The sequence below is a fragment of the Monodon monoceros genome, unplaced genomic scaffold (assembly GCF_005190385.1).
Source record: "Monodon monoceros isolate NGI ecotype Baffin Bay Population unplaced genomic scaffold, NGI_Narwhal_1 Super_Scaffold_21, whole genome shotgun sequence".
Taxonomy (NCBI): Eukaryota; Metazoa; Chordata; class Mammalia; order Artiodactyla; family Monodontidae; genus Monodon; species Monodon monoceros.
The window spans coordinates 81,796,128-81,820,667 of NW_021703778.1; the positions used below are offsets into that span (position 1 = coordinate 81,796,128).

Consider the following 24,540-nt stretch of genomic DNA (forward strand, 5'->3'; position numbering starts at 1 on the left):
TTCATGTGTAATAGAGGTATACTCCAAATATCCTTTAACAGCCATTCCAACAGTAAAGTCATGAATTAAGAATCTTTTCAATATTCCATTAACCCTCCCATTTTCCTTCATCATGCACAGGGACTTTGACCAAGAAGAAAAAATTCTGGCAGAAGAATTATGACAAACAGTGCTGACACTGGACTACAGCAATAACACAGCCTTCTGTTTTTCCTCTCCTCTCCCTTTTTCTTTTTTAAAAAATTTTCAGAGTAATTATACGCAAATTACAAGTCATGTAATTTTTACAATACTCATCTGAGACAGGCAGAACAGGTATTACTCTCCATATTTTTCAGCTGAGAAAACTAAAGCAGGCAAAGAGAGACTGCACAAGGAACTAGCCTATAACACAGGTTCTTTGACTGCAGGTACAAAATTTTCTCCGACTGAGGGGAAGAAAAAATGGGCATAACTCTAGACAGGAAAACCAGAGATCTTCAGCCTCAGGAGCCACCTTGGAGATTCACTAGGCGAAGGGCCATTATGGACAGAAGGGAATATTTAGAGATGAAGTCATCTAATCACAGTCATTTTACAAAAGGGAAATCTGGCTTGCCCTAGGCAGCTAGAAAATGTGAAAAGAGTCTCGGATTGACAGGCAGGAGACCTGAGTTCTGGTCTCATTATGCCACTAAGTTTCAGACCAACCCACTTAGCCATCAACCTACAGACATTTGCAATTGGATGTCCCACAAACATTTCAAACTCAAGTCCAAAATTCTTTCCTCTTCCTCACCCATCCCCCACCCCCTCCATCTCCTGGGATGATCATCTCAATAAAGGGCCCAGAGCAGGATCCTGGGAATCATCCCTCTCCTTCATCTCTCATGTACCCTCAGTTATACCAAATTCTGCTATGAATTTTCAGATCCACCACCTCCTCCTCCTTTCCATTTCTTCTGCCACTGTCTCAGTTCAGGCCCTCACTATCCCTGCCTGGGTTGCGTTACTACTGTTGTCCAATAGGTCTCCTGGCTTCTACTCTTGCCCTGTTTCAATCCACCTGCCACCCCTCCTGCCATCACAGAGGGCTTTCTAAAACAAAAATGGTCTGTCACTGTGCTTTCCATCACCAACTAGACGAAGCCTAAAGTTCCAAGCAGGATACCCCTATCTATTTGTGATTTGGCCTCTGCCTTCTTCTCTCACTTCATCTATCATCACTCATAACTTCAGCCAAGCCCAAGTTTTGCAGTTCCTCCAATGTCACCTTTGGCTTTGACACTAATGGTTCATTCTTCCTGGAAGTCTCCCCCTTCTCCTACCCATCGCCTGGCTAAAATTAACTCAGCCTTCTAGACTCAGCTTAGGTTGAAATTTTTCCTGGCACTCCTTTAAAATGTCCCTTTGATACTCCCATAGCATCTTCTGCAAACAAAATGGTCACTACTCACCCTGAACAGTTTGCTCACACATCTATGTCCTTCACTAAACCATGAGCTGTGGGATGGCAGGGACAGCATTCTATTCAGTGTTTGGTATTGAATATTCATCCAACAAATATTTGAGGACCAAATTTAAGCCAAATGTTGTAATGGATACAGCAGTGACCAAAGCAAAGATACACCTTTCTATCAAGTGGGAATCTACATCATAAATAAACGATGAGATAAATAAGTAAGAGTGAAAAGTGCTGTGCAGAGAATTAAATCATGTGATATGAAAGTGACTGGGTGGCTACTTTAGATTGGGTATGTCAATAAGTTCCCTCGGGACTTCCCTGGTGGCGCAGTGGTTGAGAATGCGCCTGCAAATGCAGGGGCCACGGGTTCAAGCCCTGGTCTGGGAAGATCCCACATGCTGTGGGGCAACTAAGCTTGTGTGCCACAACTACTGGGCCTGCGCTCTAGAGCCCGTGAGCCAGAACTACTGAGTCTATGTGCCACAACTACTGAAGCCCGCGCACCTACAGCCCGAGTTCTGCAACAAGAGAAGCCACCGCAATGAGAAGCCCACGCACCACAACAGAGTAACCCCTGCTCACTCCAACTAGAGAAAGCCCACACGCAGCAACGAAGACCCAATGCAGCCCAAAATTAATTAATTAACTAAAAAAGTAAATAAATAAGTTCCCTCTGAGGAAGTGACATTTAAGCTGATAAGTGAATACCAGCGTGACAGGTATTCAGAGAGAGAAGCGTTCCAGCAGGGAGGACTACCAGTACAAAGGCCGGAAGAACCGAAGGCGGCCCACGTGGCTTGAAACGAGCGTGAGAAAACAGTGAGGATGGGGTCAGAGAAGCAGGCACGGACCATGTTATATAAACTTTGTCCTCCAGAGTAGAGTGTTCCGCTTTTTTTAAAAAATAAATTTATTTATTTATGGCTGTGTTGGGTTTTTGTTGCAGTGGCAGGCTTCTCATTGCGGTGGCTTCTCTTGTTGCAGAGCACGGGCTCTAGACGCGTGGGCTTCAGTGCTCCATGGCTTGTGGGATCTTCTGGGACCAGGGCTCGAACCCGTCCCCTGCATTGGCAGGTGGATTCTTAACCACTGGGACACCAGGGAAGTCCCGGAGTAGAGCTTTGATTTTATTCTAAGTGTGGTTGGGAGTGTCATGATCTGATTTACATTTTCAAAAAGATCTCTCCAGGACAGCTGTGTGGATAATGGTATGTGGGGAGTGGAAACGGAAACCAGTTTGGAGGAGAGAAGCAACGGTGGTCTGGGGGTGGTCACTGCGGTTTAGGAGAAGGTGGGCGTTTTGGGGACATACATGTGAGAGAGCCTAGGACGGCTGATGAGCAGGTGAATTAAGACTCAGAGCATGTAGGTTTTTGGCTCGAGCACCTGGGTAGTTGGTGGGGAACTGAACAGGCGGTCCGCCGCTTCTAGGAAGAAGGAGGGCTTGAAAAAGTCCCTTCGCCTGCCCGGACCGGGGAGCAGTTCAGGTCACGCAGCTGTAAAGAGACACGCCCAGACCCGCTGCCGGTGCTCGCCAGCGCCGGGAGCCTGAGAGAGCCCGGCGGGTGGCGCGCGCGGACCCAGCCTCCACTTGCCCCGTGGGGGTTTCCGCGGCCTCCGGGCGGGGCCGGAAGAGGAAGTCGGCGCTGCAGTTGCGGCTCCAGCAGCCGCGGCGGCCCCAGCCCAACCCCGCTGCCCGCCCCTGTCCGGCCCAGCCACCGAAGCAGCGCCGCGAGGGGACCCCGAACCCGCCCCGCCTCGCGCCGCGCCGCCGGGCGCTCACCAGGCAGTCTGATGGGGCTGCAGCAACCGCTGACCCCCGCCGCCGTCGCCCTGCTGTGGGGCTTCCTGCTCCCTCTGGTAAGGGGGACGGGCGGGCGCTCGGGCCTCCCCGGGGCGGGGCCGGGCCCCCCCCACCCTCCGCCGCCGCCGCCGCCGCCGCCTCACCCCCACTGGCTCCCTGCCGGCCTGCCCTCTCCCGCGCCCACGCGGCCTGCTCTGGGTTTTTGCTTTCATACCCACCCCTGTCCCACTACTCCCTTTTGGTCTAGCCCCCATTCCCGTCCTTTGAAGTCCCGGTACCTACCCCCGAGAAAGCTACCTGCCGAGCCCCTAATACGACTCGGACTTTGGTGCTTCTCCTCTGTAGTTTCACTGTTCCAGGCGTTTTGAATTGACCTCTGAATTTTATTGTCCAGTCTTTCTTACCGCTGCTTAACCCGCACTACCCCCAACCCCAACCCCGAAAGAAGGAAAAAACGTATACGCGATCCCTGGATGTTTAGCGGTTCAAGGACTGCGCTTTAGTTTAATTGCTCTCATACAGATTTTTTTCTTCTCTAGTTTCTGTTTCGCCTTAGGGCTCATTTGATTCCATTCTGGGGCTTTCTGGTAACAGTAATAATTTAAAATAATTTCTTAACACACCAAAGTGTAATTCTTTTAGCGGGTTTTAGTGGGTTTCAATTCTCTGCCTAGTTTAAAGGGGAGGAGAGCCGGTTAAGTAACAGTAACAAATATGTGTACACAAGTTTGTTTTCGTAATTAGAGAGAAGTAATAATGTCTTAAAATTCAACACCAAGCAGAAGGTTCAGTGAATGGGTGGTAAGGACGCCAGTGTTCAGTGTTTCAGTTTTTGTTTCTTGTAAATTTCACTTAGGGAGTTTCAGGTTGGAAACTTTTATGAGCTTTATACAGAATTGGTATGGTGTATGCCTGTCTAGTTCTTTCCATTAGAATGTGTAACTTCTCTGAAAGAGTATATTTTGCTTACTCTCCAGTTTAAATGATTACTACCAGTGAATATATTCAATATGAAAGTGTTTTTAACATTTATTGAGAAACCAAACTCAAAGCCTGAAGTGGTTCAAGTGCCTTCCTTGTATTCATAACTTTGCTAGGCAGCATTAGGAAGAATGTATCTAAAAATTGCTTGAGGTGGGTCGGGGGGAGGAGTAGGATATAAAGAGAATAGCAAAGTGGCAGTGTTGGTCTGAATCTTTGAGGTGTTGTTTACCTCGTAATCAGACGTGTCCAGAAGATAATTCAGGTAGTATGTAAATACACATAAAACTATAACCTAGGTATGAAATTTTTTGAGCGTTTTTGCACTCATTTTCATTTGAACTCCTTAAGCTAATTGTAAGAATATATACATGTGTGTATAAATTCCCACCTGTCCTTTCTCAACACAAATTAATAATTAACCTAATAAAACATCAATTGCTCAAAAACTCTTATTGAAATTCTTAATATAAGCTCTGAAGCCTCTCACTAGAAAAATGGAAGCAAAATTTTCATGTAATTTCAAGTGCTTCACAAGTCTAAAGTTCGTCCGTGTTCTAAATTGTAGCTAGTCTGTCTCTCCCATATTCTAGATTTTATTCTTTTTATATTGCACATATATATTTTGTCATATTTCACCATGTTAATCTTGAGTTCTATATTCCCCGGTTGCGGGGTTGTTGTGAGGACTCAGTAACATTCTTTCACTCCACAAATATTTAGTGTGTTATCTCTTATATGCCAGGAGCTGTGCTGGTAACTGTGAATACACTGACAAGATGTTTCGAAATTGGGAAGATCTTTTTCAGTGCTAACTAGTATTATTGATTTTCTATTTCTTAGTGATTCCACAGTGGATTTTTTTCTTCTACACTCTTTCTTCCTTTAAATTCATGAAAGGATCTCTTTCTCATTCCTTTCCTTTTCTGAGGAGCTCAAATAAATCTGGTATCCTTTTTCTCAGCAGGAGCTCTCTCTTTCCTTCTGTTTACTAGATACCTAGTTCCTTTCCTCCACTATTTTAAGTTTTTTGTTATTTTAACCATTTTCTCCCTGAAGCCCTTGTTTACTCCTCTTCCCTACTCTTACAGCCCTAGGTGGCCTCCCTGAGTTCATTTGAATGAATGATGCCAGCTTAATCATTTCATTTCTTCTTTCTGGTCTCTGGAAGCTGGCCCTACTGAGCCTCTTTCCCCTTGGTCATGTTAGAAAAGGGTCATCATGGGCTTCCCTGGTGGCACAGTGGTTAAGAATCCACCTGCCAATGTAGGGGACAAGGATTCGAGCCCTGGCCTGGGAAGATCTCACATGCCGCGGAGCAACTAAGCCTGTGTACCACAACTACTGAGCCTGCACTCTAGAGCCTGTGAGCCACAACTACTGAGCCCGCGTGCTGCAACTACTGAAGCCTGCGCACCTAGAGCCCATGCTCCACAACAAGAGAAACCACTGCAATGAGAAGCCCTCACACCTCAGTGAACAGTAGCCCCCCCTCACCGCAACTAGAGAAAGCCCATGTGCATCAACGAAGACCCAACGCAGCCAAAAATTAAAAGAAAAAAAAAAGGGTCATCATCCTCATCTAGAAGCAGCATTTAATCTCCAGAAAGAGTCACATCCTTGTAGAAGAGGCAGAGTATTTAGCATTGGAAAGCCCCTTCAACATCATGTAGCCTACCCTACTCTGTTTGTCCTCATCACATCAGAGTGACCTTACCGTGTATCTTGAACACAAACTACAGCACATCTGGCTGTTTTAATGACTTCTAAACCCATTAAACATTTAAGTCTAGACATGAAAAGAGTGCCTGGCGGGTAATTAATTCTCTCTTGGCTTTGCCATATTTCCATATCACACTTGTCCTTCCCTAGTCCAACTCCCACCGCTAGCTCCAACTGTCAGACCTTTATTTTAGTGTTATTCGGACCCAGTCACAGGGTTCTGTTTCAAAGACAATGAGTGAAATTTAGCCTGGATCTGTTTTCTAAAATTGCTTCAAAGTTCTCTGAAGAATCCTGAGTCTTTCTCATAATGTTTTTATAAAAGTTGTATTCATGTTTTCATTACTTCAAAGAATTTGAAGTGTCATATAGCCATATCTTGAGCTTATGAAAATGAAGTGGTAATCAGAATCCCCAACAGGAAAATCTCTTACTGAAATCTGCATTCCTTTGGTATACTACACCAACTCAAAGAGTCTTCTTTAATTCCTTCTGTCCTCCTGCCTCAACCTCCTGGGGAAACTAGTAGTGTTCTGCTACCCAACCTATCAGAGACATGCTGAGCTACTGTACTATGGACTGAATCATGTCCTCCCAAAATCCATATCTTGAAGCACTAACCCCCAGTATTGATGGTATTTGGAGATGGGGCCTTTGGGAGATATTGATAATTAGGTTTAGATGAGGTCAGAGAGTAGGTCCCTTGTGATGGGATTGGTGCCTTTATGAGAAAAGACACCAGAGAGCTTGCTCTCCCTGCCCCCTCCCCCTCTCCCTATCGTATTTTTTTATGGCAGCCCAAGCTGACTAAGATTTTGGTACCAGGAGTGGGGTTCTGTGGTAACAAATACCTAACATGTGGAAGCAGCTTTGTAACTGGGTAATGGGTAGAGGCTAGAAATATGAACATTAAAGGTGATTCTGGTGAGAACGCAGATGGAAATGAGGAACAGTTTATTGGAAACTAGAGGAAAGGCAATTCTTGTCATAAAATGGTAAAGAACTTGGCTGAACTATGTTCTAGTGTTGTGTGGAAGGAAGAATTGTAAGCAGTGAAATATATTTAGCTGAGGAGATTTCTAAGCAAAGCATTGGAGGAGCAGCTTGGTTCTTTCTAACTGCTTTTAGTGAAATGCAAAGGGGAGAGAGGAATTGAAGAAGGAATTGTTAAGCAAAAAGGAACCAGAATTTGAAGATTTGGAAAATTCTCAGCCTATCCATGTTGCAAAAAAAAAAAAAAAGAGAAAGTTTGTTCTGGAAAGAACACTAAGAGTGTTGCTGAACAATCACTTGATAAGTAGCTTATGGGATTCTATGAGCAAAAACACTGCCACTTTTAACTCCGGGGGAAGGAGACAGGATGAAATGAAGAAAGGCTGTTGGACCTTTTGGATGTGACAGGATGGGATGATAGAGCTATTAGGCTGTGAACATGCATTATTCTTCAAGAAGAGGGAGAAATGACCCCCAAAGGTGATTCAGAGATCATCAGGGCCACAACTTCAGTTTCAACAAGCCTTTTGGCCTCTACCAGGAGCCTTGGGGGTGGTATCCCACAGAACCAAAGGCTACCCCACAGAGCCATGGGGGTGACACTTCCTCCCCAGTGGGCCTGGAAAGTGGGACATAGAGCCAAAAAGGATACTTCTTGAGCCTTAAGATCTATGTCTTACTAGGTTTTGGACTTCCTTGGGTCCCCTCATCCCTTTCTTCCTTCTGAATTCTTCTTTTGGAATGGGAATGTCTATCCTATACCTGTCCCACCATTATATTTTGGAAGCGCATAACTTGTCTGGTTTTACAGGCTCACAGCTGGAGAGGAATCTTACCTCATGAAGAATTTTGCATCTCACCCATATCAGATTTAGACGACATTTAGATGAGCTTTTGGACTTTTTAGAGTTGATGCTGGAATGAATTAAGACTTTTAGGGCTGTGGGATGGAATGAATATAAATATTTTGCATGTGAGAAGGATATGAATTTTGGGAGCCAGGGGAGAAATGCTGTGGACTGAATTGTGTGCCTCTTAATTCTCATGTTGAAGCCCTAACTCCCAGTGTGACGGTATTTGGAGATTTGACTGGGCCTTTGAGGATAATTAGGTTTAGATGAGGTTATCAGGGTGGGGCCCTTACAATGGGATTATTGCCTTGCTCTCTCTCCCCCTGCCCCCCACAACCATGTGAGGACATAGTGAAAAGGTGGCTCTCTACAAGCCAGGAAGAGAGCCCTTACCAGAACTGGACCATGCTGGCACCTTGAAACTTCTAGGCTCCAGGCTGTGAAAAATAAATTTCTGTTGTTTAAACCACCTAGTCTGTGGTACATGTCTAAGCCCAAGCTTAGACATGCTGGTTATGTCACATTCCTCCTTTAACCGTCAGATTCTTCACAATCAGAGCTGTCTCTGTGGATTCTGCATCCCATTGTCCAATTTTTAAGTCACTAAATGCTGTGTTATCTCCTTCTCAAAATACAACACCTAAACATACATCTCCTTAGAATCTCAAAATGATCCTGAGAGAAGTTTCAGGAAGATTACAATTTGTCCTAGACCAGATAGAAAGTCATGAAAAAGAGGACTAGAACCCAGAGTTTCTAAGACATTTGTTTATACATTTCCACTAAGTGTTTTTTTTTTTTTTGATCAAAAATAGATCACAAGACTGATTGGAAAAATTTGTGAATTTATTTTCATGAAAAAAGGTTTAAAGATAGAAGTCATGTTTATTATATATTTAATAATTTGTCTTTGTTAAAAATTCACCTGAAATTGGATCTGTCTATAGAAATCTAGACCATAAAGTCTCCAGGTATGGATTCTTACCCCAAGATACTAAATATTTTTTCAAAAATTTCATAGTCTTTAGGCCAGAATTTGCCAAATGTTACCATGTCCTATGGTCTTAAATCAACTCTTATTTACCTGCCTGGCCTTTTACGCATTTGAGTTTATGAATTCTAGTGTAAGTCGTAAATTCTATAATAGTTAAGTAGTAAGATTACTTAAGGAAACCCAGGGAGAAGGCTGGATCTAGGTAACGTAGAATATAGGCCCCATGAAGGAGAAGCTACCTGACTCATTCTCTGCTGTCTCCCTTAGCACCTCATAGTTTGCAGAGTACTGAATGAATGAATGGTTACCTTGTCTCTTCCCTCCACCCTAGTACATCTTAGCCTGTTACATGCCCCCAGATTCTCCAAGTGTAAGGAATGATCCTGGGGATCTACTTTCCCCATGTCCCACAGACTCCTCTGATTCTCTATAAATCCCTGTTTGGTGCCCTAGCTCCCACTGAGCCATTAATTAAGTAATCAAGATTTCACTTCATCTCTGAGGGTCTGAGTCTAGTCAGTTTCAGTGCATGGTTTCCATAAACCTTGAATATTGGAAGTAGGAGTAGAAAGAACATAGATTGTCTTGATTATATAACTTATTATTGAGGAAAGAGGCATAGAAAATATAATAGTGAATAGTGAATCTGGAAGTTATTTAGACCTGGCTTTGGAACATGTGTCATTCAGACATATAACTCCAATTCTGCCTTTCTTGTAGAGGCTGCTTTCAACTCTTAGTGTATTGCTATTGACTTAAAACTCAATCTGTGTAAGGAGAAAGATGTTTGTAAAGAAAAGGATACCTCCTACATTGCTATGATATAAGGGTAATGGGTAGATGACTGTTACTCTTTGGCATCTAGCACTCAGTGATTACATTTTAACTTTTTACCTTCTGGTTTAGAAATAATTTTTTTTAAATTGCTAGTTCTCATTTTAAATAAATTCTGTTTATTAGCAAAACTTGCCCCAAACCCCCAGCCCTCATATTCGGTATCTAAAGATAGAGGAGTAGTTTAATTTGTAGATTTTATGAAGAAAGATTGTAAGGGGGGTTCATTGGAGAGAGGGTTCATCATATTCACACATTGTCCCTTGAAACCAAAGGATTAAGTATATCTAATGGATAACAATATGAATAATGTGAACCATGTTTAATTGACAGACTGTGGAGGTGGGTGGGGAAGCTGGGACCCAGTGATACAAATGCTGAAGAGTTTTGAGTGAACTTATGGGTGAAATGGGGGAACTGCTGGCCAATACATGAACGTTGGCTATACCAGCATACTGCAGGTACAGTGCGACTTTCACCTCTTAAGAAAATTCCTAGGAGAACCCGAGTAATGTCTGGAAATCTAATGAGTTTCACTGCTATTCATGATGAAGTCTATAACCATGTACTCTGCAGACCAACATCAGAGCATCACTTGGAAGCTTGTTAGAAATGTATAATCATGGGCTCCTCCCAAGACCTGCTGGATCAGAATCTGATTTTAACAGAACATTAAATTCAAGAAGCACTGATTTATAATAAAGGGTAAGAAATTGTTGCCCAGATTACTCACCATAATCTCTAAGAAAAAAGAAGAACCATGCTTGACTAATCTTTTAAGGCTTTTAAAGGGAATTAAATATATACGTGGGTAAAAGTTAGCATTGTATTAGTCAGAGCTCCATCATGATGAGGTGAAAATGGACCAAGATACAGAGTCCTGGCAGACCCAAAGTATGGCGTGGATTCAGGGCAAGGGGTAGTATATTAGATAAATTTTTAGCTGAAGAATTTTTATTTTCAAAAGGAATGTGTGAAGACTTAAATTTGGAAAGTAGATCCAGTGCTGGCAGATACCTTTTGAAGGAGAAAGAAGAGTAGAAGGCAAACTAAACCTGTGAAACAAAGTCACAGAAGAATTGAACTGTGCTATTAGCTTGGACAGGAGTAGAAAGGCCTGTTTCCTAGGTTAATATTGGGCTGGTGAGTCAGCATCAGGAGGCCGTTTGAACAGAGGCCAGGAATACAAATGCCCATGCTTGGGACTACCAAGAGACTGGAGTATAAAGCATAGATATAGCCTCAAGAGACAGGGACGTGAAGGTCAGTGCAAGACTGACTCAGTGAAAGTTCACTGATGAAATAAAGCTCTTTATATATGTCCCATTGTTTAAGCTCTGATTGGTTTGGGAAAATGAGGAAATAGGACACCTGCAAGGATGTGAGTATAGTGTACTCCATTACAGTTGAGGTGTTTTTAGACTTTGAGTAATCATTTGGCACTTATCATACCAAAAATTATTTAGGAGAAAAATGATCAAAAGAATAGGCAACTCTGACATTAAGATAGACTTAAACATTGATTTAAAAAGAAGATGATATGGAATAAGACTGAAGTCAAGTGATCTGGGTAAAGTAAATTTGGAAATGTTCACAAACAACAGGCATCCGATGAATTTTTATGTGAGGTATATTTGAATCAGAAAAACAGGAAGTACTGCTTCACACTGTGGGCTAGTAAACTTGCTTCCCTTGCATGTGAGGATCAAGCAAGATGTGGAATATAAAGATTTGATGGCCATGAAGAACACTTGATTCCACCGCCAGTGGTTGTAGGAACTGCCATTAAGAGGCAGGATTTGGGGTGAGCAGTAAGGAGCACTTGTCATAGGGAAAGGAATTCCATGAAACTCTAGAGTCGTAGAAGTGGGGGTACTTGGAAGAGGGTAAGGAAAGGAGTTAGAGTTTGGGATGTTTAGGGTGTGGGAGGAACTAATTGGGTATTAGAGGAATTTGAGTGGTGGTAGGAGACCCATGCCCAGAATCACAGCAGAGAGGGAGTTAACAGCTAATGCAGAGATATATATGACCAATATTAAAACTGGAGGGTGATGATTGGGTACTAAGGGGTGCTGGCGGATCTAGCTGCATAAGGGAACTTGAAGTGATAGCAGAGCTGAAAGACTGCTGGTCTGGGTTTTAGAGAACTCAATTCTAATCTGGCCCCTGAGACTTCATTTTGATCATTTTGGACCTGTTTGAGCTGTGAAATGAAGGGACTAGATATCCCTAAATCCCTTCAAGCTCTTGATACTAAGCATTTTACTAAGAGAATATTTTCATTATTGGTTGAAAATATAAACAGATATTTTTTAAGGGTTGAGTAAAGTCATAGAAGAACAGACCACAGTTGATTACAAAGGAAAATTCAGATGTCTTGAAGCATGTTTCTAACTTGAAAAATATAAAGGAAGGTATCCTGTCCATCCACCATAGGGTCTTTGTCAGATGATCTAATACTAGTGCGGGTAGACCACAGGTCTTTCCTGATTTGGTACTTGTAATGTTTGAAGGGACACTTGAGCTTCAGGCCTCTGTGCTTCCCAACCTAAGTGGCCCATAGTGATGTGGTTTCTACTACAGTTGGCCCTTGAACAACATGGGTTTAAACTGCGTGGGTCCACTTGTACTTGGATTTTTTTCAATACATATACTTTGTTTATGATCTACAATTTGTTGAATTTGTGTGGAATCAAATCTATGGGATTTGAGCATACCTGGATTTTGTTATCTGTCCTGGAACCGGTCTCCCTCAGATACTGAGGGATGACTGTGCTCTTGTTCCCATATGGCTTTTGCTGCTCAAGGTTGGGCCCATAGAGCAGCAGCATCAGGATCACCTGGGAGCTTGTTAGACATGCAGAATCCCACATTCCACCCAGGCCAACTGAATCAGAATCTCCATTTTAATATGATCACTAAGTGATTTGTATGCACGTTAAATCTTTAGAAGCACTGCTCCTATAGCTATGGTACTCAAACCTTAACAAGCATCAAAATCTCCATAAGGCCTTGTTAAAAATAAACTTCTCAGAGTTTCTGATTCAGTAGGTCTGGAATAGGGTCCAAAAATTTGCATTTCCAACACCCTAAGAACTACTAAAGCTTTTACTAGAGACTGACTTAAATCACATTCTGTTTGTCATTATCTTTTTCAGGTTTCTTTTTAATCTTCCCAGTAAGACTATAATTTCTTGTTTAGTGTTTCTTGGTGGGGGCAGATTTATTGAGATATAGTTCATATACCATAAAATTCACCCATTTAAAGTGTACAATTCAGTGGCTTTTAGTATATTTACAGATATGTACAACCGTTGCTATAGTCAATTTTAAAACATCTACATCACCTCAAAAAGAAACCAAATAGGTAGAGCACAGAGGATTTTTAGGGCAATAAAACTACTTCATATTCCATATGATACTGTAATGGTGTATACATGTCATTACATATTTGTCAAAACCTATATAATGTAAAACACCAGGAGAGACCCTAAATGTAAAATGTGGACTTTGGGTGGTAATGAATTGTCAGTGTAGGTTCATAGATGGTAACAAATGTTAATAATGGAGGTTGGAGGGAGGCTATGCGTGTGTGTGGTAAGGGGATATGTAGGAACACTGTACTTCATGCTCAGTTTTGCTGTGACCCTAAAGGTGATCTAAAACATAAGGTCTATTTTAAAAAAAGAAAGAAAGAAACCTCATATTCTGTAGCTATCACCCCCATCCCCACATCCTACCAAACCCTAAGCAACCACTAATCATCTTGTATTTCTTCTGCATTGTGCGAGTACTTGGCAAGGTGCTAGATGTATTATTAATAATAATAGTTACCATTTATTAAGAGCTTAATATGTGTAAACATTTGCATCATCTGACTTAATCATCATGACAGCTCTGTGAGGTCTGGACATTTTTTGTCATCTCAAAGCTGAGGAGGGAATCCCCTGGAGGTCTAGTGGTTAGGACTCCGTACTTTTACTGCCAGGGCCCAGGTTTAATCCCTGGTCTGGGAACTAAGATCCCGCAAGCCTCGAGGCGGGACCAAAAGCAAAAAACAAAAAAACCAAGATGTTGACGCTTAAACAGTTTAAATGACTTGTAACATAGCCAACAAATGGTGAAATTGCCATTCTGTCCTAGGTCTCTAACTCCAGAACATATGATATCTATTGTTGATAAACTGAATTTTCAAAACTATATCATCTCTATGAGAAATTTTACTAAGATGTTAAAATGTAGTGGAAATGCTTAAGTTATTTGGATATATTAGCTTGCTCATGAAATTTGCTGCATGTTGCACATCCAATATGAACTATTCTACAATTATGTATGGTTATACTTTCCTCTCTCATACTAATCTTCCACTAAAATTTGTGTTTTGCCTTAGTAATTCCCATATCAGTGAATTTTGCTTATATCAATGATAAATTTTCTACCACTGTAGAAAAGACTGTAATCTGTCTATAGCAATAAATGTTACTCATAGTTGGATACCTTTGTACTTCCTTGTACTTTTAAGCTTTTTAAAAAATCCCTTAGCTTTTGTAATTATAAAAGTAACACTGACTATTATACAGTTGTGTAAGAGGAGGTAGTGTATATGTATCAATATGGAAAATCTAACATATAAAATTTAAATTTTACAGCTTAAAGACTTAAATATAAGACGTGACACCATAATACTCTTAGAAGAGAACGTAGGCAAAAGATTCTCTGACATAAATCATACCAGTGTTTTCTTTGGTCAGTCTCCCAGGGCAATAGAAATAAAAGAAAAAATAAACAAATGAGACCTAATCAAACTTACAAGCTTTTGTACAGCAAAGGAAATCATAAACAAAATGAAAAGACAAACCTACAGACTGGGAGAAAGTATTTGCAAATGAGGCAACCCACAAGGGCTTGATTTCCAAAATATTCAAACAGCTCATACAAGTCAACAACAAAAGAACAATCCAATTGAAAAATGGGCAAACGAGCTAAATAGACATTTCTCCAAAAAGACATACAGGGCTTCCCTGGTGGCATAGTGGTTGAGAGTCCGCCTGCCGATGCAGGGGACATGGGTTCGTGCCCCGGTCTGGGAAGATCCCACATGCCGCGGAGCGGCTGGGCCCGTGAGCCATGGCTGCTAAGCCTGCGCGTCTGGAGCCTGTGCTCCGCAACAGGAGAGGCCACAACAGTGAGAGGCCCGCGTACCACAAAAAAAAACAAAAAACAAAAAACTATAATGAGGTACCACCTCACACCAGTCAGAATGGCCAGCATTGAAAAGTCTACAAATAGCAAATACTGGAGAGGGTGTGGAGAAAAGGAAACCCTCCTACACTGTTGGTGGGAATGTAAATTGATGCAGCCACTATGGAAAACAGTATGGAGGTTCCTCAAAAAGCTAAAAATAGAGTTGCCATATGATCCTGCAATCCCATTCCTGGGCGTATATCCAGAGAAAACTATAATTCAAGAAGATACATGCACCCCAGTGTTCATAGCAGCACTATTTACAGTAGCAGAGACATAGAAGCAGCCTAAATGTCCATCGACAGATGAATGGATAAAGAAGATGTGGTACACATATACTATGGAATACTACTCAGCCATAAAAAAGAATGAAATAATGCCACTTGAAGCAACATGGACGGACCTAGAGATTATCATACTAAGTGAAGTAAGTCAGAGACAAATACCATATGATATCACTTACATGTGGAATCTAAAATATGACACGAACTTATCTATGAAACAGAAACAGACTCACAGACATAGAGAACAGACTTGTGGTTGCCAAGGGGGAGGGGCGTGGGGGAGGGAAGGATTGGGAGTTTGGGATTAGCAGGTGCAAACTATTATATATAGGATGGACTACAAGGTCCTATTGTAAAGCACAGGGAACTATATTCAATATCCTGTAATAAACCATAATGGAAAAGAATATATATATGACAGAATCACTTTGCTATACAGTAGAGACTAACATTGTAAATCGGTTATACTTCAAAGAAATAAACTTTAAAAAGTAAAATTTTAGAAAAGCTACACAGTAGTATATATAGTATGATCCCATATGTGTAAAACAGACAACAATGTATATGTTTGAGATCTATCTATCTATCTATCTATCTATCTGTCGGGTTGGCCAAAAGGTTCATTCGGTTTTTCCATAAGATGGCTCTGGTAGGGCTTAGTTGTCTTTAACTTCATTCGAAGCAATTTTGTTAGATTGTAATGTGACAGCTGTCATATCAGCATGCATTAAAAAAAATCAAAATTGGTGAATTTTTTTATAGCCATTATTAAATTGAAGATGGGAGAAAAAAGCAACGTTTTCAGCATATTATGCTTCATTATTTCAAGACAGGTAAAAATGCAACTGAAACGCAAAAAGAGAGTTGTGTAGTGTATGGAGAAGGTTCTGTGACTGATCGAACGTGTCAAAAGTGGTTTGCAAAATTTCATGCTGGAGATTTCTCACTGGACGATGCTCCATGGTCGGGTAGACCAGTTGAAGTTGATAGCGATCAAACCGAGACATTAATTGAGAACAATCAACTTTATACCGTGCAGGAGATAGCCGACATACTCAAAATATCCAAGTCAAACGTTGAAAATCATTTGCAATAACTTGGTTATGTTAATCACTTTGAAGTTCGGGTTCCACATAAGTTAAGTGAGAAAAACCTCCTTGACCATATTTCCTCACGCGATTCTCTACTGAAACGTAACAAAGTTTCTGTTTTTAAAACAAATTGTAATGGGTGATGAAAAGTGAATGCTGTACAATAATGTGGTATAGATGAGATTGTGGGGCAAGTGAAATGAACCACCACCAACCACACCAAAGGCCGGTCTTCAACCAAAGAAGGTGATGTTGTGTATATGGTGGGACTGGAAGGGAGTCCTCTATGATGAGCTCCTTCCAGAAAACCAAATGATTAATCCCAACAAGTACTTCTCCCAAGTAGACCAACTGAAAGCAGCACTTGATGAAAAGCGTCCAGAATCAGTCAAGAGAAGATGCATAATCTTCCATCAGGATAACGCAAGACCTCATGTTTCTTTGATGACCAGGCAAAAATTGTACAGCTTGGCTGGGAAGTTCTGATTCATCCGCCATATTCACCAGACATTGCACCTTTGGATTTCCATTTAATTTGGTCTTTACAAAATTCTCTTAATGGAAATCATTTCCTTTCCCTGGAAGATTGTAAAAGGCACCTGGAACAGTTCTTTGCTCAAAAATATAAAAAGTTTTGGGAAGAGGGAATTATGAAGTTGCCTGAAAAATGGCAGAAGGTAGTGGAACAAAAGGGTGAATACGTTGTTCAATAAAGTTCTTGGTGAAAATGAAAAATGTGTCTTTTATTTTTACTTAAAAACCGAAGGAACTTTTTGGCCAACCCAATATCTCTCTATCTTAAATATTCGTAGATAGTATCTGGAAAGACAAAAGAGAAGCCCCTAAGGGGTGACTGTGAGAACCAGGATGAGAGGAGAGGGACTTCATACCTTTTTGTTTTGTTTGATTGTTTCTTTCCTTTTTTAATTTTCTCGTTCCAATCTTTTTACACCCTCATCTTTGCTTTTGTTTTCCTCTCCTTTTTTTAAATAGCCTGATCTCTCTCCACATCATTGTTTAAGTTCACATAACAGTACAAATACATATAGGGAGCTTTGAGGGGGGGTCATTTTTATAAAAATAGAAAACACTATAAATATCTTTCTGGAACTTGCTTTTCTCACCATGGACATCTATTTCTACAGGTAGATCTAGTTATTTCTTTTTTCAAATTTTTTAATAAATTTATTTATTCATTTATTTATTTTTGGCTGCGTTGGGTCTTTATTGCTGCTCACTGGCTTTCTCTAGTTGCGGCGAGTGGGGCTACTTTTTGTTGTGGTGTGTGGGCTTCTCATTGCGGTGACTTCTCTTTGCTGTGGAGCATGGACTCTAGGCGCTCAGGCTTCAGTAGTTGTGGCATGCGGGCTCTAGAGCTCAGGCTCAGTAGTTGTGGCGCACGGGCTTAGTTGCTCCACGGCATGTGGGATATTTCCAGACCAGGGCTCGGACCTGTGCCCCCTGCATTGGCAGGCAGACTCTTAACCACTGCACCACCTGGGAAGTCCTCTAGTTCTTTCTTTTTAATAGCTGTGTACTATGCATACCATAATGTAATGGATTCTTATCTGTGGAAGATGTTTTTTGTTTTTGCTATAACATATTGCAGTGAATATCCTTGTACATCTATCTTTGTATAATCTTTGTGTATTATGTAATACATCTGTAGGATATGAATCAGAGAATTAAAAGTATTAAAAAAGTTTGATTGATATTGCCAATTGTCTATTGTAAAGGTTATACCACTTCAGCAGTGTGCATTGTTAAAACCCAAATCCTAATTTAAATACAGTTTTTTCTAAAAGGAGCTTAGTAGAATTACTGGTTCCAATCTATGGCAGGTAAAGGATAAAGTCAGCCTAGAACAAGGAAGTCCTCAAAGACTAATGGGGTCTTGCCAAAAGGATACAAAGAGCAAGGTGGAAGAGGCTCTGCTGGCCAAATTTGGGGTAATTTGAACATCAAACGAATAATTGTAATTGCACTACATTGAATTTTAAAAAGTCAATTAATCTCTAGTGATAGCAAACAAAAGGTGGTAGAGAGAGAGAGTAAAGCTCTTTTTTTTTTTTAGAAAAGAAGAGTACAAGGGCTTCTGTGGTGGTGCAGTGGTTAAGAATCCGCCTGCCAATGCAGGGGACACGGGTTCGAGCCCTGGCCTGGGAGGATCCCACATGCCGCGGAGCAACTAAGCCCGTGCTCCACAACTACTGAGCCTGTGCTCTAGGGCCCGCGTGCCACAACTACTGAGCCTGCGAGCCACAACTACTGCGGCCATGTGCCACAACTACTGAGCCTGTTAGAGCCCGTGTGCCACAACTCCTGAAGCCTGCGTGCCTAGAGTCCGTGCTCCGCAACAAGAGAAGCCGCTGCAATGAGAAGCCCGCGCACTGCAATGAAGAGTAGCCCCTGCTTGCTGCCACTAGAGAAAGCCCGCACGCAGCAATGAAGACCCAATGCAGCCAAAAATAAATAAAATAAATTTATAAAAGAAAAAAGAAGAGTACAAGCTAAGAAATATAGAGGATTGACATTCACCATTTCACAACCCCCAACATAATATGTAAAATTAAATTCAGGCATGGAGGCTAAAACACTAGGTGATAAGTTGCTGAACTGTTCACATTGTGCTACAGATTACTTACTAATCACAAGAGGAAAAAAATATTTAACTTTACACTGGAGAAACCCTGCAGTTACTATGTTAACCAAATAATCAAACTCATTATTGCTAATAGCGGGACATCCTGATATCATGCGCCATTTTGTTGGGTGCAATAAGAAGTACCCAATTCACTTACATAGTATTCTTTAAAAAATGTTTAATGTCATAAGGGTCTAATCAACCCTTATGATTATCTAAAATTACCAGCAATAGTTAGAACTGTAGATGATGTGTGACCTTACGTAGGTTGTTAGTAACTACTCTGAGTCTCAGAGCCATCATTTATAAAACTGACAATGAATCAAATAAATGTATGACATTAACCTAAATATACTTTGTTGAATTTGTGTAGTTTGTTTACACCTAAAAATAGTTTGTGTTCAGTAAGAATTTAACATATCAGTTTACCTCCTGTCAGAATCCATTCATAGCCACCAAGTATATAGCTGAATGAAAGCTACATTTCTTTTTTCCAGAAGTAGATTCCTTATGTAATTACTTTATGTAATCTGATGGCATGTTTCAAGGATTCCCTATACTTGTTTAGATCCATAAGCTAATAAAGTCCCAAGTATGCTAGAAAGTTTTCTAATCTCGAAGGTTCAAGGGAGATTTCAGGTAGGAGAGCATGGATTAGAGCATTTCTGTACTTCTTAGACATTTAAATTGACTTCTATGTAATAAACAATTTTATAGATCAAAAATGATCAAATATCAGCAGTTTCCTGTAGCTCGACCTAACGCATGCTTTAGTGGCAGAGGCTTAGTAGTACAACATATTTATCTGCCAAACAATCATTTTTCTCCCTTATGTTGTACAGTAAGATTTTCTCAAAGGAGGAGAGAGGAAGGATCTGGACTGATCCAAGTTTGAAGGGAATTGGGATGTGGAGTGGTATTCTAGTTATCTTAGGCTGTTTCTTCATGTCATAGGCTCCACTCCCACCCCCCATTCCCATGTACAATGGATGTTCTTTTTAGTCACTTCTTACCTCTTGTCTCTCTTTTCTAGGTAGTGAGAAATGAGGTAAAAGGAACGAACATGTTTCTATATCTTCTTTTTCCACTCTAAACTCTAGACTGGTCTTTTGGAATAGGCAGTTGCAGGGTCTTGAAAACTTGAGATTTCCAGTTGCTCTGGTTCTCTTCCAAAGATAGCACTTAGAAATAATGATACCTTTTTTTTTTACCCCAGTTACTCGTAGAATATTGAAGGTAATATAGGTTGAGGGACTTCAAGTTCATTTTCTTTTATAGAATATGAACAATGGAATAATAACTCATAAGAGATTGGGAAATAAAGTTTCAGACTGTAAAGGGAGTATTGAACTTATAAAATCATAACAAGATTCCTCCCTGGGATATGGCCCTTATAACAAGGGCCTGTAAGAAAGTGACTTATCTTCCTTAAAGAATGTGTTCTGGGCAACCATGAACAGTTTTACCATTTCCTCAAACAAGAAGAAATCAATTTATTGGAGGACCTTCCCCCTTAAGGAAATGTGGTCAAACCTGTATATAAATAGCTTTATTAAAATCCTTAGTTCTTGGCAAGCCGAATGATTGCCACTGTGAAAATTATTGTTTGTGTCCTAGACAGCTGCTCAGGAAGCAATCCTGCACGCATCTGGAAATGGCATGCCTTCACCATCTAAGGATTACTGCATGCTATATAACCCTCATTGGACAGCTCTTCCAAGTACCCTAGAAAATGCAGTAAGTAAATCACAGCTTCTATTTATTTATAAACATAAAAATATTGAATGGTAAGAATGAGTGATTATTATGTTTTAGAACGTAAACTAGTTATATTATGATTAATAAATATTTATTGCTTTTGCTTAAGTATTTCTGTGAGAAAAACAAGTTAGATAATAAAAATACTTGCCTCAAAATAAATAAATAAAAATAAAAATACTTGCCTCAAAGCCTGATTGTCATCAAATATTTCTAATTTAAAAGAACCTTGGGACTTCCCTGGTGGCACAGTGGTTAAGAATCCAGCTGCCAATGCAGGGGACACGGGTTCGAGCCCTGGTCTGGGAAGATCCTGCATGCCACGGAGCACCTAAGCCTGGGCTCCACAACTACTGAGCCTCCACTCTAGAGCCCGTGAGCCACGCGAGCCACAACTACTGAGCCCACGTGCCACAACTACTGAAGCCCGCGTGACTAGAGCCCGTGCTCCACAACAAGAGAAGCCACCATAATGAGAAGCCCACGTACCGCAATGAAGAGTAGCCCCCGCTCACCACAACTAGAGAAAGCCCGTGTGCAGCAACGAAGACCCAACACAGCCAAAAATAAATAAATAAATAAAATTAAAAAAAAAAAAGAACCTTGTATTAAACCAATGTTGACACTTTGTCATTGAATGCATTTAGGGTGAAATATGATATTTATAATATTAAAGACATTTCTTCTTTCCAGACTTCCATTAGTTTGATGAATCTGACTACCACACCACTGTGCAACCTTTCTGATATTCCTCCTGATGGAATAAAGAACAAAGCAGTTGTGGTACAGTGGGGAACCTGCCATTTTCTTGAAAAAGCCAGAATTGCACAAACAGGAGGTGCTGAAGCATTGTTGGTTGCCAATAACAGTGTCCTCGTAAGTTATAAAACTAGAATAACTTCTTTTGAGTTCATGATATCAAATTTCACAGGAATTGAACTATCTTCTTTGTGTGTGGTTTAGGGGCTGAGTTTTGAATAATCTGATTGTAGGATTCTTTTTAAATAAACATTCTGGTTATGATAGGTGTTTAATTGGAAAATTTTGTTTCTTTTCCATTCCTAAAGTAGACAAGACTATGTTAGGAATGTGTGTGTGTGTGTATGTGTGTGTAAAGTATCAGTTTAAGTTTATGCTAAAAGGATTCCAGTTTGAGAACTCTTACTATAACATTAAGAACACATGAAACTTCGTTTTATTACTTTAAAAAGATGTAATGTTTGTACTTAATGAATAACTTGTATTTTATTCTGTAAATACACTAGTAGTTCATAAGTCTTCACAATATGATTTTTTCTTTTAGTTTCCTCCCTCAGGGAACAAATCTGAATTTCATGATGTGAAAATACTGATTGCATTTATAAACCACAAGGACTTTAAAGATACGAAGCAGGTAAATTAGTAATTATATATTAGATAAAGTTTATAAATAGTACAGCTTTTTACTTTTAACCATGATATTTAATTTAAATTATTATATATGTTCCATTTGCTAACAGGAAGTTATAAAGGCCTATCAAGTTTTTATTTGGAAAGTATGCACCCCCCCATTGAGCACAAGGTGTTTCAGAGTCCTGACTTTAGAAGGGATATTTCTTTACTTTGACCTCTTTAAAAATCTTTGTGTTGTATCATTTAACTTTAAATCCTTGAACAAAATGTGATGTGTGGAACATTGCACTTTCAAGATTTAATAAACCAAAGCATAGCCTCATAATTTTGACAAGAGACTATATATCGTGTTGTCAAAACAGTTCTATTATTCTTGGCTATCTTATGTATAGTGTCCATTCCAGAATGAAATTGGAATATTGCTGCCATATGCTATAGTAAAAAGAAAACTAATTCCAGTGTATTAACTGTTATTTTGCCTTTCAGACTCTCGGAGATAACATTACTGTGAAAATGTATTCTCCATCGTGGCCTAACTTTGACTATACTATGGTGGTTATTTTTGTAATTGCTGTGTTCACTGTGGCATTAGGAGGATACTGGAGTGGGCTAATTGAATTGTAAGCTTAATTAAACTTCATTGTTTTTAAGATAAATGGTTAAAAATTGTTTGTTAATCATTTTATCGTGTAACAACGCATAAAGTTCTGCTTGTTCTTAGAATATAGTGCTGACCATTAGATTGCCAGGTTTGTCCTCATACAGGTCTTTAACTTTTCACTGAGAAGAAGGGAGTCATAGGTTCCTCTTGTTCTTCTGCTGGGAAGGAAACATTGAAATTTCACCAGAGACTCTTAAATTAAAATGTTTAATTACCTCTCCCAGAAAAGGTGGAGATAGTTAACATTCTAATGTGCCTATTTAGATTGGAAGAAAATAAACAAGAGAAGGTGGGAAGTTTTTCAGCTCCTCCTGAGTTGAGTCATTACAGTGTGACCTCATCATTCTATTTAATGCTTTAGTAATTCTAAGGATATTAATTAAACATGTCCATATTTTAATTTAAATATAGAAATGCCAAATGTATGTGAAATTTAGATTTCTCTATTTAATAACAACCTAGGCTCAGTCTTCTTACAGTTACGTACCTTTGGCTATAGACTAAAGCAAGCAATGTAGTTTATTTTTTTAAAGATTTATTTATTTAATTTATTTTTGGCTGCATCGGGTCTTAGTTGTGACACGCAGGATCTTCGTTGAGCCATGCGGGATCTTTTGTTGGGGCACAGGCTTCCCTCTAGTTGTGGCGCACAGGCTCCAGAGCACGTGGGCTCTGTAGTTTGCGGCATGCGGGCTCTAGTTGTGGTGCGTGAGCTCAGTAGTTGTGGCACACAGGCTTAGTTGCCCCACGGCATTTGGGATCTTAGTTCCCTGACCAGGGATCGAACCCACGTTCCCTGCACTGTAAGGCAGATTCTTTACCACTGGACCACCAGGAAAGTCCCAGCAATGTAGTTTAGAAGGATCAGTTCATATTTATAACTCTGAGTAAAAAATTGTGCTCAGAGCATATTATTTTATGCATAAAGGACGATATATTCACTTGTGAATTGATCTATAGATTCCATTAAAAAGGGCTTACTTGACGCTAGCCGAAGCTAATAAGCTTATTTGTAATTTCTTAAAGTACTAAAATTTGATTGACTTTCATCAAGAGAGAAGTCTAGGGTTTAACAGGTGTAGATTCCTAGAGTATTGAGCTTAAAATATTTTACATATTTGGAAAACACATTTCAGCATGTATTAGTCACATGATTTCACATGAGTAAGCATTATTTTTCTTCATTATTAATCTTTATAAAGCATAGTATGTAAGATCTCCAAAATCATTTTCTAGATTATATGGTGAAACTTTATAAATAATTTCCCAAAAGCTACTGATTCATTGAAAATGTTTTTCCATTTAATATATATCTTCACTATACTTACATTATAATGTAAATTGTTTCTTCTCTAGAGTAGTGCTTCTCAAACTGTAATGTGCATACAAACTGTCTTGAGAGCTCATTAAAATTTTTAAAACCTCAGATTTAGTAGGCTTGGGATGCGTGCTAAGACTCTGCATTTTTGACAAACTGGCCCGTGGACCACACTTTGAGTTAGCAAGGCAAGCTTCATATACATGTCAGGGCAGGCTCCTCCTCAAGAAAATTGGAGGTGGGAGAGCAGCACGTATAAGTTCTTTTATTCATAAAACATGATGGGCAAAAGCAAAGAATGTGTTGCCTTCAGTAGCCGGGTTGGGAGAGGAGATGTCCTTTACCTGCAGGATTATGGATTTTGAAATTGAGGAGGCTTATTCTAAGAGCAGGATAAAGATAGAAAGAACTAAGTGTGTGTGTTGTTGGTGGTGGGGGTGACAGTATAGAGAAAGAGAGTATGAATCAGTAATAAAATGGAGAAAGTTTCATAAAAAGTAGAATTATTGAGGACATAAGGACTAT

At 40.1% G+C, this 24,540-nt stretch overlaps 1 protein-coding gene across 2 annotated transcripts in view; it reads left to right on the top strand.

The window, feature by feature from the left end:
• Positions 1-3,095: 3,095 nt before the first annotated feature.
• SPPL2A (signal peptide peptidase like 2A) overlaps positions 3,096-24,540 on the top strand; it is a 50,944-nt gene continuing 29,499 nt past the window's right edge. The window contains exons 1-5 of one of the 2 annotated variants that reach the window (XM_029237501.1): positions 3,096-3,304; positions 20,504-20,623; positions 21,338-21,520; positions 21,948-22,037; positions 22,523-22,656. In XM_029237501.1, coding sequence (XP_029093334.1) covers positions 3,239-3,304; positions 20,504-20,623; positions 21,338-21,520; positions 21,948-22,037; positions 22,523-22,656 — 593 coding nt within the window. In that variant the 5' untranslated portion in view covers positions 3,096-3,238. Of the gene's footprint in view, positions 3,305-18,552; positions 20,624-21,337; positions 21,521-21,947; positions 22,038-22,522; positions 22,657-24,540 lie in introns of those variants that run through there. The other variant, XM_029237502.1, reaches the window with a different exon arrangement.